This window comes from Triturus cristatus, chromosome 9 (assembly GCF_964204655.1).
Source record: "Triturus cristatus chromosome 9, aTriCri1.1, whole genome shotgun sequence".
In the NCBI taxonomy this organism is placed as follows: Eukaryota; Metazoa; Chordata; class Amphibia; order Caudata; family Salamandridae; genus Triturus; species Triturus cristatus.
Window position 1 is genome coordinate 1,131,521,389 of NC_140592.1, and position 27,200 is coordinate 1,131,548,588.

Here is a 27,200-nt window from a genome sequence, read left to right on the forward strand (position 1 = left end):
CAGAATGTCTGATTTCTTGCACTTTGTGCAGGGTGTTATTTACTTCTTTGGCGCTTTAACTTTTTATAAACTTGTGGAAGCTGATGAATCGCATAATGAGGGTTCTCGGCTGGTAGAAGCCTATCTTGTCGTATGTTCATGCTTCTTTGCTGATTTTGTTACTTCAAGATATTCACCGGACTTCCAAACCACATTTGGTAATACAGAGTTTGTTGATCGCTTTTTCAACATCATCCTTAGTTCTTTTCTAAAGTAACCTAAAAGTTCTCAAATAATGTGTGGCATACCATTGTTAGGACTGTCCATTGTGGATCGTTTAGCAAGTTTTCGATTTCTGAAATTGACTTCCAAAGGAGCAGTTGGCATCCCCAGTCTGATCTTAGATTTGTGTTAATTGTTTTGGATCTCTTGGTTGATTTTGCCTATGAATGCCAGATTGCTATCAATAATAAGATGCCTTTTCGGAGATTCCAAGCTCTTTTTTAGTGATCATTTAAGCAGTGTTCTTGTATAACCTCTGTCGGACAGTTTTCCCAATAGGGCTTCTACTGATAATAAAGTTAATATTTCTGTAGCAGTTGTGCATAAATGTACAAGTTACTTACCTTCGGTAACGATGTAACTGGTAGAGACGATTCTAGCCGCAGATTCCTTAACATAGAATTATCCCCAGGCGTGAGACTGGATCCGCAAAATCTTATTCCAAAAACAAAGGAGCCCAGTTTTTTGTTTTAGCCATTTTTTTTTTTAAGATTGATGAGTGCTCGGAAGCTTCACTAACAATAACGTTTTGCACAAACCATGACAAAAAAATTGACAAAGTCAAAAGGCTGCCAGAATTGCCAGACCTATTAAATTTGGCAATGCTTCTGTCTGCACAATTTCCTATGGATTACAATGTAGTGTATCCTTTCATCCTCTACTTCAATAAACATAGACAAACCAATTATTTTCTATAGCAAATCAAAATTTCAGTGTTTGCACAAAGGCACATGGGGATGATTTGAGGATAAACCAGACATAACAGGGGAAGTCTGCGTTTTGGGATGATAGGGGTAACGCCAATATGGCATACTTGTTGCATTTCTAATTCTCTAATGACAGTTGCTGCCGTGCCACTTTCCAGGTGACAAAAAATAAAATAAGCAAATAATATACATTACGTAAGTCCGTCTTGGTATAGGTGAATTAGTATAGGTAAATAGTTATCTTTAGGTTCCATAGTTAAGACCGTCCCTTGGAAATACGATTAATTAATATATATATTATGAACTCTATGGATATTTGTGGCCATCACATATTGGTGTGCAACTTTTCAAATACAATAAATTATGTAATTTCTAAAAGCAAATACATACATGCACATATTCTGCAATACAAAACTTGCCAGCAGCTAGGCTGGCAGCAGTCTCAAAGTCCAGCTGATTTAACGCCACTTGACTAGCATTTTTAGAAACACACAAAGCATTCATTCGTTTAACAACAAAGCATACCGTGTATGGTGTCTGTGCCTTCGAATGGTTCTTCCGCAAGCTAGCACTGACCAGCATAGCTGCGTCTTCTGGCTGAAAGTCCAAGACCTCAGAAACTGAAGCTTTCATCTGAAGTCGGGCCTGGCACCGGTCCTTCAGAAGGAGATTGCTGGAGCTCCCCCCAGGGTCCGGGGGCTTTTTGAACCGTATAGTGGGACTAACAGGTAGGGGCTTCTGGAAGGTGGCCTGCCTCTGACCCAGTGTTTTGGAGTTTGCTTTCAAGTGCACTACAGGTGTCACTTTACTGGTGTTTTTGGGTTCCGTCTCTTCTTCACTAGAGTCATCTGGGACAATAATTCGGGATACCTTCTTTTTCGGATTTTCAATTTCACAATTTCGCTCTGCCTGTGCTTGTTTTATTTTCACCCTGCGTCGAGTGCAGTATTGCTTTCGCCCACCAATAAAACTATCTTGATTAAGAAGGTCAAAATTAATAATGGCGGCATCTTCCTCGTCACTGGATTCCATCTTGGACGCAGCTTCCTCTTCATTGTCTTCTTGAACACAGAAGCTGTCCTCCAAGTACGTCTCATCCTGTTCAGGAACCTGGAAAGAAAATAACATTGCATTTTAAACTACAACTGCAGTTTCTTTCTGTGCCATTTCCATACTCATAGCTCCTTTTTTGCCTTTTAAGGAAAAAAGAAGAAACTCTTAAGAACATCTTGTAATCTGACGTTCCTCTGACTTTATTCCATGCATACATCTGAGAGCTACAATGCTAGCTTTGCAAATTGCACGTTATGAATAAATACAGTAGAGTTCATGGCTATAATAAAAGTATTATTATTATTTTTTTTTTTTAAATCAAACCTGGGAATGAGCAGGCTAGCATTCAAGTGTAATAACAGACTATAATTTCAAGCATCCAAGGAGAAGAAATGTTAAGTTTATATGTATATATATATATATATATATATATATATATATATATATATATATATATATATATATATATATATATATATATATATATATATATATAAAATGGATATGCAACGTATGCCAAAAGGGCAGGATCCAAGCTAGAATCAGGATAACTGCATAAAATACATCTTACAAAACTGGAATTCATTTATAAATTCCAGTGATCATCTTGAAAATCTGGTTACTGTCCTTCAGGAATTAAGTTGGACACACCTTCTACAAATATTTTTCTAATTGCAATGCACAAGAAACCACCCCTAGTAAACAAACATGGCAATAGTAAGGAGTACTTCCACTGAGGAAAGGAGCATGGATTCCACCTCCTGATCAGAGAAACATGAATGATGAACGAAAGGATACATGCTTTGGATCCAGGGCATCATACTTTGTTACAAACAAACCAAACAAAAGTTATGACAATGGAGGTTTATTGTGTACAATATTTATGGTATACACATTTGGTCAGTAGGGGTTTCTATAACTTTATATACATATTTGTCTTTTGTATCTATTTTATTGACTATTTATGATGAATTTATGTATATTGATATAGTATGCACAATAAATTAAGGATATATATCCTAATAAAATGAAAAATTATTAATCATGAAGTAATACTTAAAAGTCTTTTCTGCACACTGTTACAGCTCTAGTGTGATGAGGTGACTTGTTCCCCTGTGTTCTAAATCAAGATGTGACGCTTCGTTTAAGAAATGTTTTTTAGGCAGTTGGGTTTGGTTTGTTTGTAGATGTTTTCCCCTGCACCCCGCCTCAGTATCAGTCCAGGGGCCCCCTTCTGCGTGACTTTTTATCATACTTTGTTACGCAAGACAGTCCGCCCACTGATAACATTTTCTATGACTGGTCCCCACCAGTCAATGATAACAACATCCCAGTACTTTCAGGCCACAGGAACAAGTGCCTCCGTCAACTACAAGACAGACGGTACTGCATACCACTACAGGAAGACCCCACCACACGTCTCATGATGCAGATCAAGGCCACAGTGACAGATGCCTTAAACCATGAATAGATTACCAAACATGAGGCAGACTTTCTTATTAATGACAACCCTAGACTGCCCTACTTTTATACGCTCCCCAAGATACACAAAGGGACTAGTCCACCTCCTGGAAGGCCTATAATGTCAGGCATAGGGTCGACCCTGGAACCCCTTTCCAAATTCTGTTATCACTTCCTGAAACCTTTGGAGAAAGAGACCCCTTCCTTTGTCCAAGACACATGAGACGTCTTGAATCTCATTGAGGCCAAGAATACAGAGGGTCCTCAGATGGATCATCTTGTGTATTTGGATGTAGAAGCACTCTACACAAATATACCCCAACAAGCAATGCTAGGAGTCCTTGAGGAAATCTTAAGATCAAAACACTGGACGGAAAAAAAACCATCAGTTTCATAATGGAATGTGTAGCCGTAGCACTCACTGAAAACTTCTTCCAGTTTGAAGACCGTCTCTTTCATGAGATACAAGGGGCATCAATGGGCAGCACATTCGCCCCAAGTCTGGCATGTCTGTACACATACTCACTGACACAAACCCCTACAAAGAGAATATCACCTTGTGGCGTCGTTATAGCGACGATATCCTTATCTTCTGGAAGGGTGGTCGAGAGATAATTCGTCCCTTCGTTGACTAGGTAAACAGCCTCAACCCGTACCTGAAATTCACAGCGAACTGCCCTTCCTGTACTTGATGATCAGTCTGGGTTCTGACAAATTGGAAACAAGAACCTACAAAAAAACCTACTGACAGTCACAGCCCCCTACTGTACAGTAGCTTCCATCCAAAAGCCCTACAGGACAATCTACTGTTATGGGCAGTTCCTACGCATACAACGTAACTGCAGCAAACTGAATGACTTCCAACACCAGTCCTCTGAGCTCACAGACCACCTAGCCAGACAAGTATATCTCATGAGGAACATAAACACAGCCCAGAAAAGAGCTTGAAACAATAGCAGAGAGGCACTTCTAGAAGTACATCCCAAACCGGAGTCGATTAACCTAACCTGTGAACCACGTACACGCCTGAGTCCAACATGATAAGGAGGGTAATAAAAAAGCACTGGAGGATTCTTCAAATCGGCGAACTATCACCGAGCCCCCACGAGATTCGCTTTCAAAAGAACAGCAAATCTTAAAGTAATGCTGATCAACACCAGACCCAAACGGAAGGGGCCCCAACTACAACTGTGGAACTTGCTCCCAGTGGTTGGCCACTATCCCTGTGGGCAATGGACATTCTGTCTACTTACCAGTGCAACCAAATTGGTGGCTCTGACTTATACACTCACATGTACATAATCCAATGATACCAACTGCAATGCACACAACTGCATCTACCTCATCACCTGCCCCTGACAACTCAAGTATGTGGGTATGACAACTCGTCCCGTGAAAACCACGATAACAGAGCACCGCAGTAACATCAGGAGCAAAAAGACCTATACTAAGATGTGTGCCCATTTTACATCAATGTGCCACACAGCCAATGACTTACATTGGTCCATCCTGGAGTCCCACCCTCAAATACATAAAGAAGTCCTCTTCAGGAAAGAGCAAAACTGAGTTTTCAGGCTCGCATCCCATACTATGGGTCTGAACGAGGACATCCCCTGGGGTGAGCTAAACTAACCAGGAGAATCAAGTCCTGCTCTTTTGTGTAGACAGTTAGGGGTTCCATCCACAAACCACATACTACAACGACTTTAGGTGTTTTACACAAGTCGGAGATAATGCACAACAACCATACTAAGCATTCTTACCTCAAACTACCTTTGGAGCAACATCCCACAACACCGCAGTGTTGCGATTCTCTTAACAAGCCTCTGATATATTACATCACTATTTCAGGTATGATTCGACAGACATTGGTAATGCACAATTATCTGAGTGCACGTCCACAGAGAATCCACACTACCCAAGCAGAGCAAGGTCTGCTCAAACCACATCTATTAGCATTGCCTGCATGCATATGAACAACATCCCACAACACCGCATTGTTGCTACTCACTTACGTAAAGCATGTCCTTTGTGTTCTACCTTACTAGCCCCTAATATACCGACATCGGGTTATTGGGGCAAGTCGTTGGTAATATACAACATCCTGTTTAGACCTGCCCACAAAAAATCTGCATTCGCCAAGTGCAGTCAGTGCCTCCTAATTGATATCTCGCGATATCACATTTCTGCGACCCACTCAACATGGCCGCCTTGTTATATTTCATATCGTTACCCTAATATAGGTCCAGGGAACATCTTACACTTTCCCTACATCAGCTCCCATTATTTCATATGAACGAGCCTTATAAGGACATAACTCCAAATAAGGACAGAATGCCTTATAGGAACATCACGCCTTATAAGCACTGCAGCCTTTTATTGACTAAACCTTTCACCTAGTTCCATGCTGAGGGTGGGATTTTCCCCAATCGATATTGCTAAGACGTCATCCTTAGCACATATGAATAATTGATGAGTACACTCTCCAGGAGGTATACTTCACCTCTCCCACTGACGCACAAGGTTTAATCCCCAACGTCATCCTCATTCTGAACAATGGGTAACACACGTACATAGACTGTATAAATACAGCACCTCTTGCTATCAGAAAGCAGGAGAGAACCAAGACTTCGAGGCGGACACACTGACCAGAGACGCTGCAGCTCCGGCATACCATCGCTCCAGCTGACAGTGGTATAACCATCCCTTGCGGGGTGTCCAGCTCAAGTCCAGGATGAAGTCCCACATACTCACTATTCAGGTATGGGAGTTTGACTAAATCCTAGTTGGATTCTTGGCTCATAGGCGCTTAGGCTCTGTAGCACCTACCCACATGCTAGGTACACTTAGGTACATCTAGTCAGGCATCTTAGGAGTACGCTCTTTATTTTATAAATGCATTTCATATTCATGTATGTGTTCATGACTATTGCAAAATGGTAGAACAATACTATTTCTTTTTATTCACTGTACTGCTGGTTCTATATCTCTGCTACTGTGTTAGTCGTAACAGCGCACTTATTCTACATGAGAAGAACAACGGTACAATAAATTCTTATTGTAAACACGCTCGATTGTGTCTTCTCTGTATCTCTCTGAGAACAAAACAAGCATATACGAGTAACTGGGTGAAAAGTAGTATATTGTTTCCATGAGCCTGAGATTATTGTGTTCTAAGGTTGCCAAAAACTAATCTCTCTGATAACAGGAGATTTTAGTGGCATGGCACTGCGAGCTAGCTAATGCAAACCATAGGCTAACATATGCAGCGGGAGTGTACAGAGTCAGTCTGCCACCAGACCCACAGTATGTGTTATCCGTTAACAGCGTAGGTCCTGCATGACAGGGTACTATTGGGACTACACTACAGCCTAAGTTTCCACACTAGTAGTTTCCCACACTGACAGGAAGTACGTAAATAAAGACCTGCCACAAGCGCGTCCCAGTACGGAAAACAGAGCCGGGGTAGGAGAAGGGCTAGTCGCCTCGCCGCCTCTCTGTGAGTATGCAGCTTGGAAGGTGCACACTGCCGCTCCCGGTAAGTACACACCAGTCTAAATATGACGTTTTGTCGTGTTTTAGATGTTTCTATACCCCTCACAGGTAATGAGTGAAAGTCAGCTCAGACCTACTGTAGTGAAGACAGGGTTTTGCCTGCACACATTGCTATGTTAGTATAAGCGTTTCAGAAGTTAAACGCCATCTTGCCGCTTTGCTGCTTTTGCACATGACACTACAGGTAGCTGTTATTCTAAGTTAAACTGCTTGCTTGCTTTTCTTCACATGGGAACGGTCTGTAGTTCACATCCCTAGACGTGCACCGCGACCTTAGTCTGAACACTGTGTGCAGAAACCGTCAAGGTCAAATAACAATGTATGCTGTTGAATTCAGGTTGATCGGCCCACGCTCTAGACACAACAAGCCCACAGCTGCAAATAGCTAAAACTCGGGTGCCTTTATTATTGCATTTGCATGCATGATTCAGACACTTGGAGAAAACCTTTCCAGACACAGAGAGCAGAGCTGATCCTGTGATGTGATTCACCTAAGCTGATCTTTGAGGTATGGAGTTCGCCATTCAAACCTAGAGACCTTCTATTATTATATAAAACTAGCTTATTGGGCAGGGGAGGGTGGTACACAAGGTATTATAGGACCTATTTCCACCATCATTGTAATATGATTTCTCCCTTTGCTTTCTATGATATTGTAACAATGCTGATGGTTTTATTTCTAATCATTTGTCTGCTTATGTTAGCCAAAGTACGCACCTTAGAGCACGTAGTTAAAAATAAACATTTTAAACTTTTCCGTGTCTCTGATTACTCACGTTGTGGACTGATATGAGAATAACAACGAAAAGGTATTTCTGATTCCCACCATTCCTGAGAGTACTCTAAGTCGCTTGTTCTGGGTTGTCTAATCATTGGTAGCTTCGAGATGATACAGAGAACGAAAGAGACACTGATGCTAGTTGGATAGGGGTTCTGGGTACTGAGGTGAGTTTTTTGGTACACCACAATTCACTGAGGTCCTGGTTTCCTGCGCATAGTTCTGTGCATGAGCAGAATCCCTGCAACACTACCAGTGTGGGGAGAGTGCCCTCTCCTGGTCTAATACGGGCAACTCACAAGGCGCATTTGCCACAACCGTTTCTTGTCCATGTCAACCACTCCTTCTGGAGATAGGCACTTATGGCAGTACGATGTGCTGCACTAAACTATGTGTGGGTGTGTCTTGTCTGGTTTTAACTAATGAGTGTAACACATGCAACCTCTGCCCTTAATGTCACTTTTACCGGGACACCACCCACATCTCGGGGATGTTCCCTTTCTCTGCACGTAAACATTTTACTCCACTTCGGCACAGATCCGACGAAGTATCATTGCTCGATGGACAGTGAAATTGATTGCCAGTTATAATCTTATCATGCGCTCGAGTCTTTCTGTCACGCCTTTCTACAATGTTTTCCTTGTGTTGCTTTCTCTTTCAGGTCAACTAATTCGAGGTTAAACAAACTTGCATGGCAGGTTACTACAGCATTTCTTCTCACCTAAGGCACCAGCCCTGCAGTATTGTAAGAGTTTGGATATTTTCCTAATTACCCGGTCCTGATGAATTGCCTAGAGACCCCTTAGGGGCTAACAATGGCAAAAAACATTTCGGCCTTTGCTCACAACACACACACACCCTATAGGACCATTGCACCCAGATAGGGCATACATTGTTTTTAGTTAGGTTAGCAAGTCCCATGAATAAAATGTAGGCAATAGGGCCTTCCTAAACATATTTTAACGCACTGTTGTGCACTTTACTACACTACACACTTCATTCCACACACCTCCACGCACCATATGGCTTCATCAAAAAGATCTCCGCCAAAGTGCCTGTCGGGCATTGCAGCGCCGGCCCGACGAGGAGCAGGGTCAAACGATGAAGCATGACACCTTTCGCGGTGTGTGAGGGCACTTCCTCCAAAAGGATGGTATTCCACAGACCTGAACACTCTCACTTCGTCTTCGGAACGGCACTCAATCTTTATAAAGAAATAAATGCAGAAGAAGAATGTCTATTTTGTTTACTGAACCACCATCTAAACAAGACCGTTTATTCATGTGATTTGGTAGATGGCTTTGACTCTGGAGTGTCAAGGAGATTTTCTAGCATAAGGAATATAAGTCCCCAAGTGGTAAAAATGTGGCTTTCCCAAACTCTTTTTGTTGATTTTTAAAGTTCAAAGTGGTATTAAATTTAAAACTCCTTCAGTTTCTATTAAAACACTGTGTTTTTTAACTAAGAAAATAACCTTGGTAGCTGTGATTGATGTTTTTTTGTAAATTTCGTATCAATCCTTTAAAGAGTAAAATGTGGGGTGTGTCCAAGATGGAACGGGTGAAACGTGCTTTTCGGTCTCTTAACTGGGACGCCAAGAGAGGAGCGTTCCGAGGGCCTGTGCGGAGGACGGCCACAAGGGAGCTGATCAGCGGTGGCCTTTGTCGACCAGTAAAGGCGGGTCAGCATGGGACAGGCCTGCCAGGGACGGCCCAGGCCCAGCTCCGCGAGGACTCCGCTGCAATGTGTGAAGGCCCTGACGTGGACACCTGAGGGGTGGACGACGGCAATGGCCTCCCCTGCCACGGATCGCCCTGGGAGGGTGGCCAAGAGCGTCAGGAGGCACCGAGAAGAGGGGCTGGCCTGCGTCAGGAGGCCCTGAGGAGTGCCTTGAGAGCTGCGATCCCGGCAAACGGGAAGGTGAGGAGGCCGGACTGTGCACGGGGGAGCGGGTTGATCTGGTCTCCCTTACCGCCACTGATCCTGGGAGGTAGAGGTCGGACCCCACGAGGTTTGAACATGGGGCTGACACCTAAAGCAAGGCCTTCTTAAGCCGCGTGCAAAGCGAGATCCCCGCCGCTGGAAAGTGAACAGGGATCGGGGGCATCCAGTTCCACGTGAGCACCCCACGACTGGGGTCCTGAGAGTACGGTAGGGCCCGGCAGGAGGGACGGCTGGCTGGGCCCTGCCCTTGTTATGACTATACCTGTGACTGCTACTCCAGGGTCTGAAGCACCGACATACAACCAGAGCCCCCTGGCACACCGCGCTGTGAGTGGGATTGAGACTGGTGCGCCGACGGGGTCCCTGTGAACAGAGAGCGCCTGATCCTGAGTGGTGAAGAGTGGTGAGGGGGCAGATGTGGCTACCCTCCAGCAACTGGTGGGTCTGAGAGAACTATTCGCCTGCCCCTCCACGTCGACGCAACATGCATATTGGGAGAAGACGGCGAGGAAGAGGGACGGACAGGGGCCCGTGCCTTCATCCCCTGGCTGAGAGTGAACAGCCTCGCAGGACTAGACCGCCTTACAGAGAGCAATGTAAGAAGGACCCTTGCGGTCTCCCCCATCAGCTTCTGACGGCGGCTGGATCTCGCCACTGGGACAGGACCAGACAAAGAAGGCTAAGACACTAGGGCCCCTCGGCCTGCCGACTGCCGAGATATTGCAGTTCTGCCTGGGTTGATGTAAATGTAAATTTGATACTTGTATAGCGCACTACTCACCCGCAAGGGTCTCAAGGCGCTTGTACGAATACCGCTGTGGAACCCATCCTGGCTTTCCCTGTGAGGCGTCCACTCCTGGGCACCCCCAAGGTGGAGGCCAGGCATCCTTAGCGTTGTGGGGGCCGTTGTGGAGATTAAGCAAGCTATTGCCCAGAGTTGCAGAGTGGGACTTCATGATTGGAATAGGCACCGAGGCGAGAATTATCAGGTCCGTGGAATTTTTTTGAGCCCAAGACCCGCCGAGGCGGGGAATTGAACCCTGGTCCCGGGCTAGACCTCTGCATCAGGGTCTGCCGCTCTAATCATTGAGCCACACTTCTCCACTTGATGAGGCTAGGTCCGTCGCCGGAGAGCTCCACTGCGCATCAAATTCCAACTCCCATAAGGAAGGCGGCGACGGGGAGCTCACCAAGGCCGCTGGCCCTGTTTTTGCCGCTGGGGCGGATCTCTTGGCTGCGCACTCCAACAGGGTTACGCCATGTCCATGAACCGAGCAAAAAACAGACCGGTCCCTTAAAAACATGTTTGTGAAACAAGGGGAACCAGCGTCAAATGAAAACTAGACAGTGACCGGGGGTGAACACAAGGTGGATTCTGACGATGGGGAGGGCCCTGTCATGAAGTCCTTTTGGGAATAGCTCTTTGCTTCACTTAGAGGAGACCTCCAATCCACGAAGATAAAGTTGGGGGCGGACCTTCAGGATATTCGTCGCGATTTTGAGGAGGTAGGGGAGAAAGTGGCCGCACTAGAAGACCGAGAAACAAGTCGAGGGGAAGAGATGGAGAGGCTGCAGCAAGAAGCCCTGCGTCTTAAGGAGCAACATCTGGATCTACAGTCGCACAACGAGGATTTGAAGAATCGTTCCCGCAGGAATAATATTTGCATCAGGGGAGTGCCGACGAAGGCTGAGGGAGTTAACCTCCGAGTATACGTTTTAGAACTCTTTCGTCACATACTTGGTCAAGCAAGTGAGACAAAGCTGCAGCATAACCGTGTCCTAAAGGTAGGACCCCCCAAATCAGGAAAGAATCCCCCCGCTGACATCCTGGTGTGCGTACATGATTTTTAAACAAAAGAGGACATCCTAAAGAGAGCCAGAGAGGCACAACCGCTCCAGTTCCAAGGCCACTCTCCGGTGCTCTACTTGGATCACCCTGCAAAAACACAGAGAATTCCGCCCGGTTACTGATCACTTGCGGAAAGCAGGCATAACATACTCATGGGGTCACCCCTTCTGAATCATCTTTCGCCATGATGGAACGCTCCACCAACCGAGATCCCTTAAGGAAGCCTGCGCCCTGCTCCATATTGAAGACCCAGTCAAAACGCAGGGACAGTTACACTCCCCCGACCGCATAAGGTAGAAGCAGTAAGACTGGAAGCAGGTCAAGAGTGCCCATATCAGAACGAAGCCGGACCCAAACACCACCAAAGAGTTGCAATCGGTGCTCCAATAGCTCTTAGGAGAATCCACCCTCATGGAAGCGTCTTGAAACGATGGGAATCAGTTGAAGCTGCTTTCAGATGAGGGGCTGTCAGAAGATGGAGCGACTGCAGCGGGGAGAGCATGACACTGTGGGACTGCTTCTCCTAATGCTCTGCCTGATACGTGACTGTGGTTCTCTGCATTTCTTTTCGGCACCCAATGGATGCCGCGATTGGACAACATCCCACACAAACAGGCTTTTGACGAACTCTGGTCGTACTCTGTTGTTCCAAATGCTACTAAATTGTGCTCCTTGGGGTCTTTTCCGTCTTCTTTCATTTCTCACTCCTCCACACCTCCGCTATTGCCTAGGCACTGTGTCTCGACAGGGCTCCCCATCAACGCGCCCTGCGTCCTACCTATAAGACCCTGGAGGGGGGTGGAATTAAGTACGCAGTTTAGGCCTCAGCCCCATGACCTGGGCATAGTCAGTCTAAATGTTCAGGGCCTAAATAGCCTGGTAAAGCGCAATGCGGTGCTATACCTCCTGGTGCAGTCGGGTGGCGATATCTGCTTGCTCCAGGAGACACACTTACTTGCCAAAGATACCCCCCCATGCAATTGCCCAGGTTCCCCCAACAGTATGGATCCTCAAGCCCGACGAAGAAAAATGGGGTGGTTATCCTTCTCGGCCAGAAGTTCCACGGCAAGTTAATTTTCACATTCATGGAAGATAAGGGGAGGGTCCTAGTGATTAGATTGCAATGGGGCGCCATCCCCTTCACTCTTGCCAACATATACGCACATAACGACAAGCAAGAACCCTTCATTAATAACCTGGTGACGGCCCTTCTTTCCCCTGACTCGGCCAGTTTAATAGGGGGAGACACTAACCTAGTGACGGACCCAGACATGGACCGCCCTAGCCAGTGTTCCTCCCACACGGGAGCCTTCTTAAATGTTGGCCTACAATGGCTGGCGGATGGTGCGCTTTGTGATATCTGGAGACATCTCCACCCCTCCGCTAGGGACTACACATTTGACTCTGCAGCCCACAAGTCATATGCCCAAATCGACCACTTCCTCATGACCGCAGCCCTCGCGGCCTGTGTTGGAGAGGAAAGCATAGAGCCCTGATCTCTGTCAGATCATGCCCAGATCACATTGATGCTACAATTGAATAGCGCACAAGCCCGCCATTCACAGTGGCGATTGCTCGATGCCATGCTGCAATCCACTCAAACGGTGGCAGCAATCTGCTTGGCTATAGAGGACTACCTTGGTAATAATGATTTTGAGGGGACCTGTCTTTCCTCAGTGTGGGAGGCGCTTAAGCTCATTCTTCGGGCAAATTGATAGTAATTGTGGCAGCTGAGAATAAACGGTGTTGGGAAAAGCGGCAGCAGTTTGAACAAGCAGTCTCCAAGCTCGAGTCTATTCACACACGCACGGGGTCCCCTAGGGTCTGTCGGGAACTTGAAAAGCAGAGGCTTCTTTTAAAACGCCTTGATCTTGATCGGGCGGAATACGCCCTCTTACAACTTAAGCATAAATTCTACATTAGTGGAGTTTGTTGCAGTCCCATGCTAGCGCATAGGTTGGTTGGGAAGGCATTGTCTGGATCTGTGGATTCTGTTAGCACTCTGAATGGGGAGGAGTTCCATACAGACCCTGAAATAGCTGAGGCTTTCAAGTCTTTCTATAACACCCTATACGTCGGTGTTAATGCCCCGACCGGAGACTTCGAGGCCTACCTGTGTGAGTTCCCACTGACATGCCTCCCTTCGGATCTTGCATTCCAGCTAAACCAACATATTCAAGTAAACGGGGTGGTGGAGGCAATTGCATGCCTTAAACCCTCCAAGGCGTCGGGCCCAGATGGCTTCACCCCCCCCTTTTATTTTTTTTAACCTTCTGCCAAGAGCTAGCTCCCACTGTTCAGTTCTTTCCTAGAATCCAGCTTCCTTACCGATACGATGTTAGAGGCATCCATCTCTGTGATTCTCAAGCCCCAGAAGGACCCTAGGGATTGTGGGGCCTGTTGTCCCAGCTCCTTGCTCAACACTGATGCCAAACTTTTTACAGGCATCCTAGCGGTGTGACTCAACCCCATCATGCGGGCCTACTTAACCCCGAACAATCAGGCTTTATCTCAGCGAGGCAGTATGGGGCCAATACAAAACGCCTCATCCATCTTACTGACCTTATCCAGCGATCACTGAGGGAGGCTCTCTTCCTCTCCAATGACCCTGAAAAGGCGTTTGACCGAGTCCACTGGCCTTACAGGCTTGCCACGTTCCACTGGTTTGGATTTGGGGACAGATTCATAGCATTGATACGCTGCATTTACAGCGCCACCAGTGCCTCGGTCTGGGTCAATGGGACTTTGTCCTCCTCGTTCCCCATAGCACAGGAAACCCGCCAGGGCTGCCCCGTCTCTCCGCTCCTTTACGCGCTCTACATGGAGCCCATGGCGCAGAGTTTAAGGGACAATCCGCAGGTCGAAGGGATCTGCCTCGGAGCGGACACGCATACGATTAGCCTCTATGCTGATGATATTATCGTGCCCCTGACAAACCAGTCACCCTCGCTCCTATGCCTACTTGAGGGAGTTAAGCGAAGTATTGGGTTCAAAGTTAACCTCCAAAAATCTGAGATCTTAAACCTCTCGGTCGCCCCACCCCAAGTAGCCACACTGCAGGCACAGTTTCCATTTGTGTGTGCAGCAGAGACAATACCATGCCTAGGTATACTAGTGGCTTCCGCGCCGGCGAAGATGCTGGCAGCTAATTATGGCCCCTTCTAGTCCAGACCAACAAGAAGCTCTCTGCATGGAACCGTGCGGGGTTGTCATGGTCCGGCCGTAATCCTGTGCATTCTCTTTATATTTTGGACCATACCACTAACCCCATTGCCAACGATCCTCCGTAACATACAACTCGCCATCAACCGGTTCATCTGGGATGGCAAGAACCTGCGCCTTCGCCAACAGCAAATTATTCGACCCAAGCCAGAGGGAGGTCTGGCGCTTCCCCTAACCCGCGGTATTTCCAAGCTGCACAGTTGCGCTTTATTGTAGAGTGGAATTGACCGCTATCAGAAAACCACTGGTCTTTCACGGACCAGACGATAGCTGGAGCCAATATCTGCCGGGAGATCTGGCTGCCTTGCAAACATTGGGTATGGGGGCTTTACTCCTCGCCGGTAACGGCCACAGCTTTGAAAATCTGGGATGCGGTGGCTCTGAAACACAAACTAACAACGTTCCCCCTTGCTGATGACGCAGATTATTGGTGACCTGGAGTTTCCCCCCTGAGATGAGCTCAGAAGTTTTTCAGCGCTGGCGTGAACAACGTTGCGAATGGGTGGGCTCGCTCATTGACCCCTTGGGGGTCATTGCTTTCTGGCTGCAACAGGATTACTCATTACAGGCGACAGACTTGTTCAACTATGCGCAGTTGAGGCACTGAATGACCTACCCGAGCTATGAATGCGGATCCTCTCACCCTCTAAAAAAAATGGCGAGTATGCAAAGACGGAGATAATCATCTTATTTCTGAACTCTAAGCTTTCTTCTAAGGCGAGGCCAACGCTTCCAAGACCAAGGGCCAGCTCTGCTGGGAGGTGGAAATGGGGCGCCCCCTTCTCCAGCAAAGAATGGCAGGATATATACTACAGAATACACCATACAGGGCATAACATGTCCGGCACAGAGGCAGCTTATAAAATTGCCTCCTACTGGTATTTAACTCCCGCACGAATACATGGCTGGAATAGAGGACGTTCCGAAAAATATTGGCGGGGTTGTGGGTAGACTGACTCCCTCATACACTTGCTGTGGCACTGCCCCAAGCTTGCCAGGTATTGGGATCGGGTTCTGAATGATATCGACCAAGCCTTTGACACGACTATACCGTTTTCCTGCATACACGATCCTGGGCTCAACTAATCCCTGACCTTTCCCCTATGGTCGATTAGAGGCAGACAAATGGTGCTTGCTTTGAACACCTCCCGACAGGTCCTCCTGGCACGTTGGGGCACGGAGGAGATCCTAGACCATGTGGCGTGGCTCCATAGATTATGGGTTTCGCTTGCACTGGAATGCATGTCACTGATGGCAGACAACAGGGAAGACAAATATCCAGAACTGTGGGCCCCGTTCATTATGATACTGTCAACAGAGTTCCCAGGAACCGCCCTGCCCAAAATATTTGCAAATCTTGAGACTGCTGCCCGGAAGGGATAGGAAGGGCACCCAGACTGTTGCCTGAGAGGTCGATTGCTACACCACTCATATAGTTTTCATCTTTCATCCTAGGGAATTGGGACAGTGGAATCTTGGTGAGGAGGAGATGAGGGGAGTGGCTGGGTGGGTTCTTTTTTTTCTTCTTTTTTTCTATTACTGTGATATTTCTTTGGGTCCTTTCCTTTCTTCTTCCTTCTCATGTTTCTGTAACAGTTAAAATTCAGAACTATGCTGACCTCCAGGTTGTGGGCAGAGAGCTGTGTATTAATTCATACATTTTTGCACGCTGCTGGCCAATGGTTGTAGGCGGAAAGCTGTGTTGATGTTCAGCGGACTTTAATAAAAAATAATTGTTTTATTAAGAGTAAAATGAGAAGTTAAGAAAATCCAAAGAGAAAGGAAAAATAACTGAACCAAAATAAAAGAAAAAATGTTTAAATAATTAAACATCCGGATTAAAAAGGTAAAATGGATAGAAACATGTTCTCCCAAAAATGATACCTTCCTGGAACATATACCTGTGAGAAGATAGTTAGGTCATTTTTTCTTGCTCTGCTGGGCACCAATTTTAAACGATTTCCGAATGCCGGACTCCGAACAGATTTCATGTAAATACCATGCATCTCCGAATCTATTTGAGAAAGTAATCACAACTGGTAGTAAATTTGTCACAGTAACAATTTATAGCATTACAAAGCTGATTAACAGTGGGGTAATACCTCCCTAATGAAAAAAGTGAGGGAATTCTGTAAATGAAGGTGGAGTGTGAGAGGATGAGATCCAACTACAAGCACTTCATTTATCAACCAACTCATTTTTGCGCATTGTTGCTGTAAATTAAGAACTGCTTTAGTCTACTAGTTATGTCAGATTTTGAAAAGTCACTTAATAATCAAATACATTTTGACACACAGTTATGTCACAGATTATGACAGTGAGTTCCATGTTGAGGGTGTGGTTTTGCAGAAGGTGTCACAATTGTAGACCTCCTCCCTACATTGCTACAGTGGTTGATTAAAAGTAAAGATATGGGGGAGTCCACAATCATAATCAGCTAAGGCACTCCTACAAAATGGAAATCATTATATTAACAAAGAAAACGTGAAGTGAATGGACAACCTATAAATACAACTTACACAAAGCTCAAATTAAGTAAAATTTGCCAAAAAAGGCTATGTGAAGGTGCAGTACAGTCGTCCCTCTTTAAATGGCGTTCACAATAAAAGAAGGACAGCAGTGTGTCTGTAAGTAGTGCAATTAAAAATAGGATGGCCCAAGGAATTTTGAGTTTGTACTGGAAAGATCCTTAATTCAGTTTTCCAAATTATTTAGATTAGTGAGACATCGGAAGCAGGTGTTTGCAGCAAGAGAAGAAGCAAGTAGAGGACAGAGTTTGTTCACCTGAAGCTTATGGGACGGAGTGAAATGATACTCAAGTTGCGCCCTACCTGGGAAGGGGGAGAACCAAAGTCCATTGTGCCAGGCCACCATGTATCAGGCCAGATAGTGAAGGTGCTGTCTAACGCAAGTACCTCTATTTTTTCAGTATTATTAACTTTAAGAGAAATGTTAGACACCCTTGAAAACAAAACTATGCAGAAGACACCTACTTATCCAGTCATCGGCTTTTCACATGAACAGGTAAAAAAAACCAAATAAAATCAAAGGAATGTTTTCAAGGAGCGATGCAAATGTTGAAACGCAAAGCCCTCAGAGATGAGCCCAATGAAACCACACAAAGGAGTAAAGGAAAAGGAGACAGAGGAATGGAAACTGTTTTAGTGATTTCTTGGAGAAGTGATCTGAACCACACAAGAGAACTGTCCCTTAACCCAAGGCTTCAAGACGATGCAGCACAGTAGGGGGATGGCCAGTGTTAAAGACTGAGGAAAGGCCAAGGAGAACGTGGGCAGCACAACTGTCTACATCCAGTGTCCTATGAAGATCATTTCAGACATCCACAAGAACTAACTTTATCCTGTTAGAAGGATGATAGCCAGTTTAGGCTGGATCAAGAATTCTCTTTATTTCCAAGATCTGAGTTAGTTCCAGTTTAACAGAGCTTTCAATGAACTTTGAAAAAAATGGCACCACTGTTTTCAATAAAGGTGGAACTAGTAGATAACCAGATTTAATGGAGAGAAGCTTGGTATTGGTAAATGTAGTAGAAAGAGGTTTAAAAGAGATTATTGTAGAGGTAGCAGAAGACAACACTTCTAACACTAGGAGACCTGTCACAATGGATGAAGGGACAACTAAACTATGACCTGGTGTATTCAATTTTAGTAAAGAATACGTCAAAGTTCCATGCAGATATTCACAGGGACTTTAAGTGGTTACAGTTGATCTCCCTAATTTACTAATTTGGTTCAGTGGCTACCTCTGTTGATGTGCTCAAGGTGAATGGTACAAATTGGTGGAGATTGAGAGAAGTAAAGAACACCAGGTGGGCTGTACAAGTAACTTCAGAATGTTTCTTGTTTTTCAGGGGCACAATTCTGAATCTTCTTTCTATTCTTGCCTAAGTGGATGTGGCGTTGCAAGAGATGCATAGGGAGAAGTGGTAAATGTACTGTCCGGTGTAAAGTATTGTCAGAGGATGTTAATGTAATAACTTGTTGTCTTGTATGTGCTCAGTTTCTAAAGCCAATAAAAAAAAAATAAGAATTGGAGAAAGTAGTACCCACTGCAGGACTTGGTGCAAGGACTGCTATGTAAATAGAGACAACATGGACTTAATTGACCATTTTGACACACACTTGTTTTTACCTGCATCGACAATCAGAAATATTTCCTATGAGACGTTAATAATTGAGAAAATAATAGATTCAAAAGATTTTTTCATAATTTCAATCAATGTTATAATTTTGGCTTAGGGCTTGTGGCTGCATTCTGAATACATTTACCATTTAAAGCCTGTGAGAGCTCCGTATTGTCATTAAGAAACTCCACCAGTGAGGAATGTCCCTCATCTGCTGAATCAAACGTTTCATCAGATGACACTTCATCGGCACCTTCTGAGGAGAGTTCAGCTTCCACATCGAAGAACTGCTGTGCTGCTAGCTACAAAAAGAAGAAACAACTCACTGTCAAAAGGATCAATTAGGAATAGGTGACATGTATCCAACTTCTTCCTGATGACTGCACATAAGACAAATCAGACAGCATTCTTTCATAATAAAGTGCAAGTTACTTATTAAAGTGACTTTAGTACTGATAGCCTTTACTCTTTACGGGATGAGTGACAAAGGACCAAAAATAGGAAAAAGTCAACAGGCGAGTAATTTGAACCTGCTTATGTCCAGTCTCCTTCCTACCAGAGTTGTAAGAAGACTAAAATGCACAAAAGTCTGGCAGCCTTTTTTTTAGAAATTAGTTACTTTGAAAAGGTGGATATCAAAACGCAATGCTCTCATCCATAGTTAGTGTGTGTACAAATAGGTATGCAGCAGACTAATTCATTGCTTTGCATATAATGTTGAAAGGAACATCTAAAACACCAAATACTGCTTAGGTTCTCGCTACATGTATATAGGTACCTTTCTGATTAGGGGACCATATATGTTGAAACACTGAAAATAACAGCCCACCCAACGAGCAACAGATATTTCAGGGCCTGTCTGCAAGATGGGCTCACCAGACCTGAATGGCCACCCTTTGCCCTGCCTAGACAGCACCTGAGGCATCACCAACATTACAAAGTTATTTTTGAATTAGACAACGTTTTTAAACAGTGTGAGAAGCGCGGTCTCCGTGATAATTCTGTAGAGCTTTGAGAAGGATTGAAGGATGCTTACAAAGCGCAGGTTGGCCTTGAAGAAAGCTGTAGAAGATTTGCAATATAAGATAGTGTTCAATAAAGTCAACCACTTGCTTTTATAATCTAACCTTGTATATGGCCTTTAAGCTTCTTGCAAGATTTCAAAAGTTGTTTTTGAAAATCATACATAACTGTAGGCAAAGGTTTCAGGACCCAGGTGACTAAGTTCAAGAATCCAGTAGAGTGTGTAGAACTACTTCAGCAACAGCAGGTCAATTTGCCACGTGGGACAAAACAAATCTAGTTGTGTGTTGGTGGCCCCTTAAAGTCTATTCCGTTCAGTCAAAGTCCCTGTTCCACAGTCTAATTCCACAGATCAATGGCAATATGACAAGTGACAGCTGCACTATTCTGTAGAACATTACCATCAAATTGTCTGCAAGGATGAGGGTTGTTCACCTTCTGAGGATGGCCGAAAGGACTTGAGGGTTTAGAACACTGTTTCAACTCCAGAATGTTCAGTAGACTGACATATGAAAGATGGCAAATAAGAGTCATAAACGGAAGGTCCATAGCCATTACCCAGTCGTGGTGATACTAACTTGGATTTTCAGAAAATAGGGTGCCCACAAATAAGAAGGCCTCCTGTCACTTTCCAAGAGATTAGACTTCTGACAGACTAAGAATTAAATTCCCGGCTCCCTGGGACTCAAGATGAAGTTGTATCCTACACATTGTGATATGGACAAGTGGTACTATCTATATCCATGGTCTTGAGGCTTTTAGAACAACCACACTACAGTATGAGACCTATCACAGAAATTAGACTTAATTTGCAGAAGTGATGGGGTCATCTGAAGGCGGCATAAGGTAAGCAGTATCTCCAGCTGAGTATTTATCATAGCGCCAATAAATGTGTTCTGCTGCAAAGAACCAAGAGGATCCCTTACATCCAGATGGTCAAAATATTCTGTAATAGGAATATTGAAATATCCACTCTGTAAATTTAATCAGTGGCCAGATACATTTGCTAAATAGCGAGCATTGTAAAAGTGTCATTAAATAAAAGGATTAAGTATTTTTTTTTGTTAAATACTAGATGTCATCTCTGAAATTGAAACAAAAATGCAGAGGAGACTGATATCAGAGTGACTGAGAAACCATCTTCGCTGAGGCAGCAAAAGGTTCGTTTTTGGAACTAAATGTGAATATTTAGAGACACCTGAAGGAGCTCCACTGCTCCACATTAACAAATGAGCACAACTCGAGCGCCTTGTGCACACGTTCAAGACACTACATAATACTAGTCCAGCATACCTCAACAAGTGTGGCCATTCACTTCACTCTGGCCTTCGATCTGTCATATAGCAGTGTGACTAATTTAATATATTTCGGGCCAAAGTCCATCTTGGGCAGGATCTCCAAAGAGATGTGGCCAGTCCACAGAGTCAAAGGCCTTGTTAGCAACGAGCCAGGCATTCCGGTCCTTATTCGAAGCCGCTGTTGCAGCCAAATGGTTATTCTGTCTCCTCAGGTTCAGTCTGGTCAAATGAACCGGGATGGTCATGGGTGCACTAGTTCAGTTACCACTGGTCGAATTTAGTGACTTTTTGTGGTTCACCAAACAAGGATTGTGGCTGTTGCTTGAGTAGGGTTTCACCCCCTCGAACAACAATCCAATTTATCACAGTTGCAAGAAGAGTGGGTAAAATGAGAAGTGGAAGAGAAAGAATGTGAGGATGTGGCTTGGGGCCAAAAAGAAAGAGAAGGATATATTCACTCACAGCCATTCGGAGGTAGTAAGTAGCCAAGAAGACAGAGTGAGTTTTAGAGTATGTCAAATGTGGCATGGAGTAACAAAAAAGGGCGGTTATGGGGATTAAGGATGGTAGGCTGAGAAAGTGTGCCTTGAGGAGGCGGGTAAAGGGAGACAAATTAAAGGCGATAAGGCGAGAATAGTCAGAATGTTTGTGATGCAGATAAGAGAGGGCCGTTGGGTCTAGGTATGAGTAAAAATAAATCACTTAAAGCATTGATAAGAAACTAAAATAATATTTTTAAAGTTGAGTTAGAAAGAACACAAGAAAAACTATACAGCACTGCAAAACAACTACAGGACACCAAACATTAGGTTTACCTTTCGTTTCAAATGATGACTGCTTTTTTGTCTTTTGACACCAGCAGGTTGTTTTCCAGATGTCAAGGTTTCCTTTGTAATGCTCTTTTTGGTATTATTCTCAAAATCCAAGTCATCATCGCATAAGTCGGACTACAATACAGCATAAGATAAATTATGACAGGTTTATACTACAATACAGCATAAGATAAATTATGACAGGTTTATCAACTCAAAATAGAGTCACCGATACAATATTTCTTTGAAATAATTCACTGGCAATATGACCCTTAAAAAGAAGGGAATGCTTAAAAAATGTCCACAAATCAGCATATTTTAAATGCGGCTGTATGGAATGGAAAATCTGGGAATCCTCTTACTTACTGAGACTAAAAATCAGGGATAACCTTTCATTTTTGAAAAACTGTTTTGCTATTGGCTAGAACATAAAACAGTATCTTTAATACAGGGTCTTGTAAATTTTATGAGCTTATGTGAGAATGTTTACAAAAATCTGTTCAAATACTTTAGGGGGGACCAGCATAATTATTGTTTTCACCTCAGAGGATGCTACATATGGAATATAGTACCGTCTGCCGTATGGTATAAGGATATTGCCAGTTATCATCACCTTCATAAACGTTATTTGATGTTATCAATAAAATCATACAAGTACAATAAAATCAATAGTACAGCAATGCATAAAAACTGCCATGATAAAAAGCAAGAACATATAGTTTCATCAGACATCCTAATTCATCATTGTACCGGACGAACAGCTTTATAAACCCCCACAAGATACTTTGACCTATCGTAGCAAACTGATGTGAATCTAAAAGTTGCAAAAATAAAAGTCTGGTCTGCCCTGATAAAAACCATTAGTTGGAAAAAAACGGTTTTAAGAGCTTATGACGAAGATGTGCATACAATGGGCAACTCAGAACAATGTGCAAAGTATTACATTTAAAAGGCAAGTTGAAAGTACATAAAGGAGGCTCAGTATACTAACGAGATATAACAGCTGGTGGAACAAACCTAATCTAAAAAAGGTAAAAAGACAACGCTCAAAAATAGGCATGTCAGAGAATAAATATGGCTCAATCCCAGGCACTGATTTAACCATAATAAAGCTGCAAACTAGGGGCTTGGTCAAGGATTTTGTTTCCCTCTCTACTGTCGATCTAAGGAGAGAAGTCTCCTTGAGCCCCGCAATATCATGTTTGGTGATGCTGGCAAGATTAAAGTAGAATTCAAGTCTGCCAAGGTGCATGAGATGCTCTAGAATATATACCAGCCAGGGAATTGTAGATGCACGATCCAGTTTCATGCAATCTAATATAATTAATCTGTTCAAATTTAACACATCCTTTAACCAGACATTATGCTAAAGCAAGAGAGGGAGCAACCGTATATAATCTACTATGCACGGCAGAGCTCATCGTGAAGAATTTAGGTGGGAGTCGATTGACCCAAAACCAAAAGCCCGCTGACAATTGTATTCTCTGCAATCCCTAGAGGCTCGATATTAACATAACCGCAAATTTTGCTGCCAAAGGTTGATATCGGAATACACTTTTTCAAGGCAATTAACATACATAATAAAAAGAAATGGGGGCAAAATCCAGCCCTGCCGGTTCCCCTTCCTGAGGGCAAAATGCTTAGTACATTCGTCATTACCACCATAGCGAACTGAAGCGGTCAGACCACAATGTTGATCGCTAAGAAAATTAACCAGACACCCACCCACCCCCATGGATCTCAGCTGTGCCCAGAGTATCTCGCTGTTAACCAAATCAAGTGCAGACCTGAGACCAATGAAGACAAGATGAAGAGAACCCTTCTTTGCCCTAAACATTTATTAATAATAAGATGGCGATTAAGGTTCTGCTAAACAGTACCACTCCCCTCATGAAAGCCATACTGAATGTCTGATAATATATTCTGTGCCTTAGACCACTCAGTTAACCTGTTCAGTAGAAGTTTGCCTATAACTTTTACCTCTATTTCTATTAAGCTAATGGGACTAGAACAGGAAAGATTGCTTCTGCTCCCCTTTTTATAAACGGGAACAATAATTGTATGTCGCCAAGACTCCGGGATAGAAGTACTAAAGACAGCATTAAAACAGAGTTAAAAGTGGGGCCCAGCGATCCACATGTGTCTGAAACAGGCTACCAGGGATCCTATTGGCTTCTAAAGTCTTACCCTTTGGTAAGGATACAATTGCATCTCTAGCCTCTTCTTATTCCATGACAATTTTTCATCCTGACCCACAGGAGGTGATTCGGCATCAGGGCAATCTTCCTGATACAAAGCGGAAAAATGATCCACCCCAAACCTGGGCTGGCATTGAAGCCACTAAGTCAGTCCCTTTATCTTCAACCTTCCAGAACCAGGTACCATCTTTTAATGAGCTGGCCAAGATTAAATCCTCCAAGAGTTCCTGTTAAATTCTAGCTTCCTATTATTGGTAGCTACTTTGTAAGCCACCCTACATTCTCTGACTTGCTTCCCATCACGTAGTTTTAAAATAAATAATCAGCAAGAAGTGTCTTACGTGCCCTGGTACAGGTGTTCTAAAACCTGCAGCAAAGGGGTGGTGGGCCGGACCTAGGCTGTGTCAAAAGGGCCTTACTGATAGAACGTCCGACCTTTTCATTCGCCAGCCAAATACTGTGACTTGGAGCCTCTTCATTCAGGCAGGTCGGAAATTCTATGCAACAGGAATTGACTAACTTCTTGCTAAATATTGTGGGAGAGATATTTAACTATTTCAGTCTCCGCACCCGATTGGTCTTAACTGGGGTCTTAAAGAGGTGATAAGATTCAACTGGATCACTTTCCCACCAGAGTCAAACAGATATAACCAAAGCTCCCCTTACTGCTGAAAGAGACCTTGCGCCAACTCCGGATGGAGACGCCACTCAGGATCTGCTAGGTATCAATGGCTGGGTTAGTCTACCCTAGCATTCAGGCAACCTGCTAGGTGTTGAACCACCAGGGATATGCCCTGCTGTTCCGGCCATGTCCAGAGAAGCAGAGCCTCTTGCTAAAGAGTCCACAACCCCACTCTGCCCTATTTGTTGCAGTACAACGTGGCAGTGGGTGTTGTCTGTGAACACTTGAACTAGCCTTCCTTTGATGGAGGGTAGAAAGGCTTTCAATGCCAATCGGATCACTTGGAGCTCCAGCATGTTGATGTGCAGTCCGGATCCCTCTGGAGATCAAAGAACTCTGATCTCCACCTCTCCCAGATGGCTGCCCCATCCCAGAAGGGATGCATCTGTCTCTACAGTGAGATCTGGTTGGGGAAGGGAGAGGGGTCTGCCTCTGACCCAGTCGCAGATCGTCAGCCACCACTGCAGGTCTTGTGCAGTTCCTTTCGAGATCTGGACCATGATGGAAAGTTTACCCTGATGTTGCACCCACTGGAACTTCAGGTCCCACTGCAGAGCCCACTTTTGCCATCTGGCATGTCACTAGCAAGCCGCAGGAGGCCCTGAGACTCAGCAGCCTCACCAAAAATCAGGGTAGAGGCTGAAACATCTGTATCAAAGCCTGAATATCCTGGGCTCGCCCTTCAGGAGGATAAGCCCGAAATTGCACTGTATCCAGAACGGCTCCAATAAAAGGCTCGTCTGTGAGGGAGTCACGTGTGACTTTGGCATGTTGATAGTGAACCCCAGTGAATGCAGGAGGTTCGCTGTAGTCTGGAGATGGGAGACGATAGCCTGGGGCGAGCCCACCTTAAGCAGTCAAGTCCTCGAGATCTCGTGGACTACCGTAAACTGCAGGTAGCGACTATGGGCAGGCAGGACGGGAATGTGGAAATAAGTATCCTGCAAGTCCAACACTACCTGCAAGTCCAACACTACCATTAAGTCTCCCAGGTCCAGGGCAGGCAGGACCTGAGCTAGTGTGAGCATCTTGAATTTTTCCTTTTTGAGGAAGTAGTTGAGGGCTTGTAGGTCTAGGCTAAGACGAAGGCCTTCGTCATTTTTAAGGACCAGAAATTAGCAGGAATAGCAACCGCAGCCTACTTTTGGCTCCGGAACTCTCTTTATGGCTCCCTAGGCCAAGAGAGTCATGACTTCCTCCCAGAATAATATTAAATGATCCTCCATCACCCAGTTGTAGGATAGAGTCATGAGGGAGGGGTGGTCTTGAAGGGGTGGGAGTAGCCCCTTTAGAATATCTGGAGGACCCACCTGTCCAATGAAATGATCCGCCAGTCGTAGAGGTGAAGGATGATCCTGCCACCAACTGGATGTTCATGGTCTGGAAGGGCGAGACTAGGAGGATTTGGAGGCTGAAGCTGCTGGGTGGTGGTGGTCGCTGGGGTATGGCTGGTGTGGCTGAAAGCCCCTTCTGTACCAATGAAAGGGGTGAAAGGCAGACTGGGGGCTTGCAGTCACTGAGAGGCCCAAGCACTTGGCCAAAGCTCGTGATCCCTTAGAGCGCTCCAGCACTGTGTCTGCCTTATCTCTTTAGAGACAAATGCCATCAAATGGCATGTCCATGTGCAAGGCCTGGACATCCACTGAAAAACCAGATGTGCGCAGCCAGGTGTGGCATTTGACAGCCACCGTCAAAGAAATTGCTCTGCCCAGTGAGTCAGTCGTGTCTAGACCACATTGAATGACAACTTTGCTGCATATTCCCCATCTGATATTTCTTGGGAAAGGACGGCCCGGGCCTCCTCTGGGACCTATATATAGAGCATCACAATTCCAGGAAATTACCTGGCCAATATTAGATTTGACAGAACATCTAGGGTTTAGAAATTATATATATGTATATTCATATAAACAGATTTAAGAATATAAATTAAACTACACATAAAATATATATATACACACACATATATATATATATATATACACATACACACACACAGATATATAGATACACAGATATATATGCACACACACACATACACACACACACACACACACACACACACACATATATATACACACACACATACATGTACATGCGCATGTGCAGTTCTCGCAAGATGTTCGTCCGACGTAGGAGAGAGACAGCGAGGAGGAGGAGGGCATCTCGGGGATGCCGCAGTACAGGTAAGTATGTTCTTATTTCTTTTTAAA

At 44.6% G+C, this 27,200-nt stretch overlaps 1 protein-coding gene across 2 annotated transcripts in view; it reads right to left on the reverse strand.

The window, feature by feature from the left end:
* Nucleotides 1-27,200, reverse strand: part of FANCM (FA complementation group M) — a 797,274-nt gene that overhangs the window by 62,042 nt on the left and 708,032 nt on the right. For both annotated transcript variants that reach the window (XM_085627037.1, XM_085627038.1), the window contains 4 exons: nt 22,111-22,242; nt 19,120-19,276; nt 16,732-16,844; nt 1,494-2,078 (listed from right to left, as the gene is read on the reverse strand). In XM_085627037.1, coding sequence (XP_085483163.1) covers nt 1,494-2,078; nt 16,732-16,844; nt 19,120-19,276; nt 22,111-22,242 — 987 coding nt within the window. The remainder of the gene's footprint in view (nt 1-1,493; nt 2,079-16,731; nt 16,845-19,119; nt 19,277-22,110; nt 22,243-27,200) is intronic.